Source organism: Papio anubis, chromosome 1 (genome assembly GCF_008728515.1).
Source record: "Papio anubis isolate 15944 chromosome 1, Panubis1.0, whole genome shotgun sequence".
NCBI lineage: Eukaryota > Metazoa > Chordata > Mammalia > Primates > Cercopithecidae > Papio > Papio anubis.
In genome coordinates, this window is record NC_044976.1 from 135,653,208 (window position 1) to 135,663,018 (window position 9,811).

Genomic DNA, 9,811 nt, shown 5'->3' on the forward strand with positions numbered 1-9,811 from the left:
ATTTGTGTACTTTTATGTATTTATGTGTGCTTCAATTTAAATTTTACAAAAGTATTAGAGGATACAGTTATTCATTGAAGCAGTATTGGTAATTATAAAATGTTAGAAATAAACATAAATGCCCACACATAGGAAACTATTTATGGTACATCCACACAATTGAATATTATGCTGCTGTAAGAGAGGAAGCTCTCTACTTTACTGATATGGAGTGATTTCCAGGATGTGTTATTAGATGCAAAAAGCAAATACAAAAATACACATACATATTCCAAAGTATATTACCTTTGGAGTAGGAAATAAGTGGAAATACTATATATATGTATCAGCTTAATTTTTCAAAAGGAAACACAGAAAGGATATATTAGAAACTAATTTGGGAATGGGGTAGGAGTTGATGAGTAAGAAGGAATGACATTTTTTTGAGTGTTCGTTTCCCCAACAAATACAAGTAAACTCTAAAGTGTAGTACAAACAGAAATAAATGAACCTAACAGTATTTCAAAGGAGTGACATTAACTTACTGTTACTGAAGGGGATAAAAACTGATTCAGATAGCTTGAACATAGCATAGGTTGAGCATCCCAAGTCTGAAATGCTTCAAAGTCCAAAATTTTTTGAGTGCCAAAGTGAAACTCAAAGGAAATGCTCACTGGAGCATTTCGGATTTTGGAGTTTTGTATTTGGGATACTCAACCAGTAAGTATAATACAAATATTCTAAAATTTTAAAAAATCCTAAATCCAAAACACTCTCCCTTTTTTTTTTTTTTCTTTTTTTTGAGATGGATTTTCGCTCTTGTCCACCAGGCTGGAGTGCAATGGCGCAATCTCGGTTCACTGCAACCTCCGCCTTCCAGGTTCAAGCGATTCTCCTGCCTCAGCCTCCCCAGTAGCTGTTATTATAGGCACGTGCCACCATGCCCAGCTAATTTTTATATTTTTAGTAGAGACGGGGTTTCACCGTGTTGGCCAGGCCGGTCTTGAACTCCTAACCTTAGGTGATCCACCCACCTTGGCCTCCCAAAGTACTGGGATTACAGGCATGAGCCACCACGCCCAGCAGCAGTTCTGAAACTCTTACTGTGTACTCTAGGACAGCAAAGAAGCAAGTAAGTATATTGAACTTGGGAGGCAGAGGTTGCAGTGAGCTGAGATCGCACCACTGCACTCTAGCCTGGGCAACAGAGTGAGACTGTCTCAAAAAAAAAAAAAAATTGAGGATAATGGAAGCCAGGTTTCTCACTGTTGAAGAAGGCAGTTATGAAGAGGGAGAAGACTAGAGTGAACCCTGTGGCATTAGATGGGAATAGGGGGAATCAGTATGAATTCATGGTTTATTTTATCTTTATGATACAAGTATAAGTGAGTGTATATGTCTGCTGAGAGGGCCAAAAGCAATACACCCTAATAGCAAAGAACACACCTAGACCCAGATCTTGGTCTCAACTCTGTTCTCCAATTTTAAAAAGCAGGACTCCTTGAAAAAGAGACTGATTCCAGACCTGGGGCAGAGAAAGAAGATGAGCCTGGCCCACCTTATCATGCCAAGGAAGTAAAATGTGCCCCCAAATTATGGGGACGTGTCAAAAAGAGCCAGCTTGACAGGGTTCCCACTGGCCAAATCTGGGACAATTTGAGCTTCAGAATAAATAGATATAGTAAGAGATTATAACCCATAGAATAAAAGTCATATCAGTATGGGTTCATACTAATTCATTTTTTAAGGGAAACTACTTTGTAGTAAAATGCCAGCTAATAAATACAGAAGCAGTGTTAAGGGTGAGAAAAACACCATTTTGCAACCATCATAGTAATAATTGATATAGACAAGAATCATCAACAGATGCTAAAATTGGTAGGTAGAAGTTTGATGACAAATAGGATGTTTACATAGCCTCAAAGTATCTCTTCACAACTACTTAGTACTTACAAAAAGGAAATCCTTTACTGTAGGGAAATCTGGCAGACACTTACCAATTGATCAAAGAGAACATCACCAGTAATGGGACAGGTCAACATCACGTGCCTTCTAATAAAGATACCAGAGAACCCAGCACCATGTTTGTAGTATTTCTGCCCAAAAATGCGTAACTTCAGTCTAATCATAAGGAAACAGACAAACCCACATTGGGGGATATTACACAAAATAATTGGCTCGTACTCTTCAAAAATACCAAGGAAATACAAACTGGATTGATTAGAGGTAATGAGGCACAATGTTTGCAACTTATTCTTAAATTACTAATGGGAAGAATTATACATTCACAGAGATCAAATGGCAGATCAAATGTAGTAAAACATAAACAGTGAATCTGAGTAAATGTTATCAAGAGTTCTTTGTTTTATTCTTTTAACTTTTTTTAGAAGTTTGAAATTATATCAAAATTAAAAGTTACAAAAAATAGAAAATAAATCCGAAACTGTTAAAGAAAAAAACTTGTAAGGTAAAAGTACCATTTTAGTTTAAATGCTAGTTTTATAAAAATTAAAATCTGAAAAGAGGGCAGAAACACATACAGAAATAATCATGGCTTCTTGAACATGCATCTCATGCTTCAATCATCTGTATTCAGCTTGCTCCAGACCAGGGGCTCCAGCCTGCAGATCAGCCAACAGATATGAGACGCAGGTGTGAGGAAGAAGCACAGGAAATTGTTCGGCATGCAAATTCCTCAACAGGACAGCCCTGTGTGGAAAATGAAAATCTGACAGACTTAATTTCCAGGCTTACAGCTATTTTGTTACAAATTAAGGTAAGTCTTAGAGAAAATATTTTCTTAATTTGACACAAAGCAACCCATGCTGACTTGTTGCTAAGAAATTAATTAATTGATTCTATCAGGTATTTTATGACTGTATTTGAACTATAATTCAATTAAATTTTGAAACTTTTTTCCCTTTAGTGTCTAGCAGAAGGAGGAGACCTGAATTCCTTTGAATTCAAATCACTTACAGACTCATTAAATGATATCAAGAGTACAATAGATGCTTCTAATATCAGGTAATTTGTTAGGTACACTCTAATCATTTTAATGTGAAGTTCATAGTGATTTTCTGTCCAGGTTTTAAGAATTATGCATATTTGTGAAGTACTCATATATTATTATCCATTAAATATATTTTTAAGAGCTTTTCACTTATATCCAGCCTATTGACAGAATAGAAATTTCACATGGATTTTGTATATAAAGAAATCAAGAGATGTATTTAGGTTTGGGGTTAGCATGGAGGTTCAGCTTAGAAGTAGAGCTTCCCCAGTCAGTGAGAGGCTCATCTTCTCCTTCCAGCCCCACATGGCTCCTTTGCTTCTTTAGAGCATGTTTGTTCAACTACTACTGAAGTAGAATTATGGCTAATGTATTATAGGAGATTTATTCCTTCCCTAAGATTTATCATAGCTGTTTCCTAACTAAAATTCAGCTCTTCCTTTTTTAAAAATTATTTCTTAATTTTTTGAAATAAAGTAGTTAACCATGTTTCTTTCTTTAGTTGCTTTCAGAATAATGTAGAAATCCATGTTGCACATATTCAGAGTGGCCTGAGCCAGATGGGAAACTTACATGCCTTTGCAGCAAATAACACCAACAGAGACTGAGTAAAGATTTCATTATTCCAACTGCACGGGACATTGTTTTTGAGAAGTTCTTTTCCTTTATATAGGCTTCCAACACCAAATAACCTAACTGCTGGAAAACAAGGGAAATTTAAATCTCCAAATAAGGCATTTTAATAGACTGTACTGCTTCTTAAACCAGCATTGCTGACCAGCATTATATTTATTTTTCTTTTATTATTCTGATGCAGTAGCATTGCTTATGTTACATATGTTTATATTCACAAATATTTTTAAACTGAAATATCTGAACATAATATAATTTCGTGGAAGAATACATTGACCATTTTTTTTAATGTGCATGAATTCACCGCAACACATGCAGACAACTGCTGCAATGGAGAGTATGAAGAAACCTGGTCTTTTTGTTCATGTCGGTGGCAGTGTGGAAATTCCATCCAGAAAATTACAACTCCACTTGATTTAGTTGATCACCATCTCAGTCTTCAAAAGATAACATCATGAGGTGTGGGAAGTCCTAGTTTTAAGGAAGCCACTGAAATATAGATGGGAAATGTGGACTATACAAGTATATGTTATATATACTTGCAATGTGACATGGTTCTATAGATCATTTTATAATAATAAGTATTTTAATTTATCATAACTGGCCGGGCGCGGTGGCTCAAGCCTGTAATCCCAGCACTTTGGGAGGCCGAGGCGGGCAGATCACGAGGTCAGGAGATCGAGACCATCCTGGCTAACATGGTGAAACCCCGTCTCTACTAAAAATACAAAAAACTAGCCGGGCGTGGTGGCGGGCGCCTGTAGTCCCAGCTACTCGGAGGCTGAGGCAGGAGAATGGCCTGAACCTGGGAGGCGGAGCTTGCAGTGAGCCGAGATTGCGCCACTGCACTCCAGCCTGGGTGACACAGCGCGAGACTCCGTCTCAAAAAAAAAAAAAAAAAAAAAAAAAAAAATTTATCATAACTTATATAAAAGAAACCTTTGCTGTTTGTTGAAAGAAAATGAAGGAACAGGAAGAAAGGTGCAAAATGCTAAATTTCTGCAAATGGATTTGGCATGTCTTCCCGTCAGTTCAGGTCAAAAGTGCATTGTTATGAGATTTATTTAAAAAAAAAAAAAAAAAAAGACTGATAACACACTATTTTCATATTTTTTTTTTGTTTATTTGCACAACTTTTAAACCAGATTACTGGTTAAAATCCAACAGTACACAATTTATAAAGTAAAAAGATTTTATAAAGAAAACAAATATAATAACCAGTGCTGTGAAATGCAGAAGAAAGGCTTGTTTGGGTTGTTTTTCTTTTTTAGGAAAACCTTGCCTAAAATGTTAATCTTGTAAAAAGTATGTATTTGGAATTTTCTTCGTTTTAATATAGAATATTATAAAGTCAAAATATAATAAATTTTTTTCAAATTTGGAGTTTAAGATATAGCTGTAGAGGTGGTTTTAATTCCTTTAGATGTCTCATAAAATGAGACTTTTTATATGTTAATGTATAATAAACAAGATTATTTTCCATTTGGAATTTTTGTATAGTTTAAAAAGGCTTCTGTATTCTTTGTTGGTATTGTGCCACTGCAAAACTTTAGTGCAGAGTTTATATTTAGCTAAACTGTTACGTTAATTAAGAAATGCATAAATCTTCTATTCTTAATATTTGTAATTCTAAATAAATTGATCTATGAAAATTATTTTCTATATTTTCATTTAATTCAAGTCGATATGCATACCTTCTGTTTAAAAAGTTTTGAAGAATTTGTAATTTCCATTAAGTTATATTTTTAGGGGAAACAGTACAAATTACCGAGCCTCTCTGAAGTATCATACCATCCAATGGTATGGATTTTATTTATTACCATACCATCCAGTGATATGGATTTTATTTATTGCCATACCATCCAGTGGTATGGTATTAAGCAGGTAAGTTATTTGGCCTGGTATAGACCTAGTGAAAGGTTGATTGCAATATATTCTGCCTAGAATTGGGTAAGTATTTTGTGCATTTTTTCTTTTACATTCTTTTTTTTTTTTTTTCCTCTGTCACCCAGGCTAGAGTGCAGTGGTGCAATCTCAGCTCATTGCAACCACCAGCTCCCGGGTTCAAGGGATTCTCCCGCCTCAGCCTTCTGAGTAGCTGGGATTACAGGCATGCGCTGCCATGCCTAGCTAATTTTTGTATTTTTAGTAGAAACAGAGTTTCACCGTATTGGTCAGGCTGGTCTCGGACTCCCGACTTCAAGTGCTCCACCCGCCTCAGCCTCCCAAAGTGCTGGGATTACAGGCATGAGCCACCACACCCGGCCTCTCTTATATTTCTTAAGGCTTACTTGTCACACTTAAATAGTACCTCATTTTACACATATTTAATTGAGCACTGTTTGTCTTTCAGTGCCTTCATGTGTTGACAGCAGGGACTGTGCTGAAGAATACAGTTGAATTTTATTTCTGCTTAGGGAGGAAGAAATCTGTATTTCAGAGTAGTCATGTTGGGTCAGCCATACATTGATTTGAATGATATGCCACTGCCTAACACACTTCTGGAGCTCTAAAGAAAGCTATCAAAGCCAGATTGAGCAAATATGCAAGCACATACATGGCTTTTTTTTTATATAGATTTGGTTCTGAGTTACTTTAAGCTAGTTCCAAAAGCACATTCACTCGTAACCACTGAGAATCTACAAAAAGATTTGCCCATTAGCATTTTTGAATCCATGCACCTCTCTCCATCGTCATTACCACCACTACTTGCAGCCCAGCTGCCATCATCAGTGACCTGGAACACTGCAGTTGTCTTCTAACATCTCACAGCATCTACTCAGCCCTGTTCAAATGCAGCCAGAGGGATCATCTTAAAATGCGGAATTAATCATGTTATCCCTCTGTCTATAAATGTTTTTAAAATCTTCATTTGGCTTTCAGGACAAATTCAAAACTCTTTTACAAGACCTATAAAGTCATGCATGATCTGCCTCCCTCCCCAACTTCTTTATCTGCTCACTACTTCACAGGGTCTTGGCACATGCAGTACCTATGTTCCCTCTCCTTTCCTTGGTAACTCTTGATCATTTTCTAGATCTCACCTTCAGCATCACTTGTTCAAGGAAGATTTCCTTGACCACAACACATCTCCTATTATAATGTCTCCAGATCATATCTCTCTCCTTCCAGCACTTGTCACATTTGCAATTTAATATTAATATTTCCTGGAGGTCTTTTGTCTCCCTACTGGCCTCTGCTCCATGAGGGGAGGGACTGTTTCTGTTTTTGTTCACCATTTATTTCCAGGTCCTGGTAAAGTGCCTGTTCATGGGCAACAAATAAATATTTGTGTAATGAGTGGGCAAATGAGAGTTTAAAAAAGGTCTAAGCATCATTAATATCATCAGAATAAGAGTGAGGTCTTCCGTGATGATTTCTTTGAAAGATGAGACAGTAATGACTGGCATGTAGAAATTCTGACTTGGGGATTGCTTTTAAACCTATCACATTACTTTATCATCAGTATCATTAGTCCTGACTAACAAGACCAGTGCAATATAGGAGTATGGTGGTAGACTAATGGGTGGGCTGAGTTTGAGTCCTGGCCATGCCATTTATAAGCTGTACAGTTGTGAACCACTACTTAGATTCAGTTTCTTGATCTTTAAAGTAGGAAGATTAGTCCCTGTCTTACATGGTAGGTGTGAGAATAAAATAGATAATGTCTGTAACACATTTAACAGTTAGGGACTCTTAGAAAGTTTGAGAGAGCTGCAGGCTACTTCGTAGAGGATCCCACAATTTAAAATGTGACAACAGGATTTACATATTTGTAGATTTTTACAGTTGTTCACTGGGGAAACAACATAAGACAATATAAAAGCAATAATACAATAATTACAAGATTTTTTCATAAGTGCGATTCTTAGTGGACCATAATTTAAAGTGTTATATGTCTTTCAGTTTTGTGAATGTATTTGTAGTATGTCATTTGGCCATGTCACAAGTTTAAATGTGATTGTGAGACCTCCTGAGCACCTCCAGGATGGGCCCTGAGCATAATGTTAATAGCTAATGTTTATCAGCTCATTTTTGGTTTCAAACAGTTTTCAAAGAATTGAGAAGTACACTTTGCTGCTAAGGCCTCAACTATGTTCTCTTGGCTGCTTTTTGTTGGGGGGATGGCAGGGACAAGGTCTCACTCTGTCACTCAGGCCAAGTGCAGTGGCACGCTCATAGGTCACTACAGCCTTGAACTCCTGAAGTCAAGCAGTCCTCCCACATCAGCCTCTCGAGTAGCTGGGACCACAGGCACATGCCACCATGCCTGACTTTTTTTTTTGAGACAGAGTCTCACTCTGTCACCTGGGCTGAAGTGCAGTGACCCAATCTCGGCTCACTGCAGCCTCTGCCTCCTGGGTTCAAGCAGTTCTCCTGCCTCAGTCTCCCGAGTAGCTGGGACTACAGGCTCCTGCCACCACGCCCGGCTCATTTTTGTATTTTTAGTAGAGACAAGGTTTCACCATGTTGGCCAGGCTAGTCTTGAACTCCTGACCTCAAGTGATCTGCCCACCTCGGCCTCCCAAAGTCCTGGGATTACAGTGTGAGTCACTGTGCCTGGCTTTTTTTTTTTTTTTGAGACAGGGTCTTGCTATGTTGTCCAGACTGGTCTCAAACTCCTGGGGTCAGACAGCCTCCCACTTCAGCCTCCCAAAGTGCTGGAATTACAGGCATGAGCTACTGTGCTCAACTTCCTGGTTGGTTGCTTGCTTGCTTTTTTCCTAAACTTATAAGTGCTTGGAAACTCTTGGTTGGTTTTTGTTATTTTTGTTGTTGTTTTTGTTTTTTTGAGATGGATTCTTGCTTTGTTGCCCAGGCTGGAGTGCAGTGGCGCGATCTTGGCTCACTGCAACCTCCACCTCTAGGTTCAAGCAGTTCTCCTGTCTCAGCCTCCCGAGTAGTTGGGATTACAGGCATGTGCCACCACGCCTACCTAATTTTTGTATGTGGTGGTGTTTTTTGACACAGTCTTGCTCTGTCGCCCAGCTCTTGGTTGTTTTAAATGGTGGATTTGCTACCCTGAAAAGTACAGGCCAGGCACGGTGGCTCACACCTAATTCCAGCACTTTGGGAGGCCGAGGCAGGCGGATCACCTGAGGTCAGGAGTTCAAGACCAGCCTGTCCAACATGGTGAAACTCTGTCTCTACTAAAAATACAAAATGTAGCTGGGCGTGGTGACGGGTGCCTGTAATCCCAGCCACTCGGGAGGCTGAGGCAGGGAGAATTGCTTGAACCCAGGAGGCGGAGGTTGCAGTGAGCCGAGATTATGCCACTACACTCCAGCCTGGGTGACAGAGCAAAACTCCATCTCAGAAAAAGAAAAGTACAAACCACTTGAATAACATCTCTGAAAATTAGGGCATCTGGCATATATAATCTCGGGCTCTTCTAGTAACCATCAAGACATGATGTCCTGGCCCTCGCTAGCTATAGCATCCCATGAGCCTACTTCAAAGCACAGTTGACAAAGAAACCTCACCTATGGGTTACCTCATAACACAGACCATTTCCTTTGACTCTAAAGGAGTTCGAAAACTCTCAAAATATCAAAATATTTTATTTGATCTTAGACTGACTTAGAAATGGTTATTTACATACATTTAGAATTATAAATTGCAAAGAGAAATCTCCCAAAACCAAATACTCATAAAATATTATTAAATATTCAAGCAAAAATATGTTTTTGTTTTTGTTTTTTTGAGATGGAGTCTCGCTCTGTTGCCCAGGCTGGAGTGCAGTGGCGTGATCTCGGCTCACTGCAAGCTCCGCCTCCCGGGTTCACGCCATTCTCCTGCCTCAGCCTCCCAGTAGCTGGGACTACAGGCACCCGCCACCACACCCGGCTAGTTTTTTGTATTTTTATAAGAGACAGGGTTTCACCATGCTAGCCAGGATGGTCTCGATCTCCTGACCTCGTGATCCACCTGCCTCGGCCTCCCAAAGTGCTGGGATTACAGGCGTGAGCCACTGCGCCCAGCCTGCAAAAATATGTTTTTAACCAAATTAAATTTCTCAGCTCAGTGGCCTGGTGATATAATATCGATTACTGGCTAAAAACTACATTTGCAGAAACTTTTAGAAATGTCTTTCTTGGCCACATAGTATGTACTGAGCAATTGTGGAGTGAAGCACTGTACTAAGAGTTATCTAAAAGAATTCATTTAAATGGAAATTACATTGAAACA

At 38.7% G+C, this 9,811-nt stretch overlaps 1 protein-coding gene across 4 annotated transcripts in view; it reads left to right on the top strand.

Annotated features, from left to right (window-relative positions):
• The window catches only part of LIN9 (lin-9 DREAM MuvB core complex component), an 87,039-nt gene extending 82,816 nt beyond the window's left edge, over positions 1-4,223 (top strand). For all 4 annotated transcript variants that reach the window (XM_009186317.4, XM_021926612.2, XM_021926616.2 and 1 more), the window contains 3 exons: positions 2,576-2,755; positions 2,906-3,003; positions 3,492-4,223. In XM_009186317.4, the coding sequence (XP_009184581.3) occupies positions 2,576-2,755; positions 2,906-3,003; positions 3,492-3,597 (384 nt within the window). In that variant the 3' untranslated portion in view covers positions 3,598-4,223. The remainder of the gene's footprint in view (positions 1-2,575; positions 2,756-2,905; positions 3,004-3,491) is intronic.
• Positions 4,224-9,811: the final 5,588 nt, after the last annotated feature.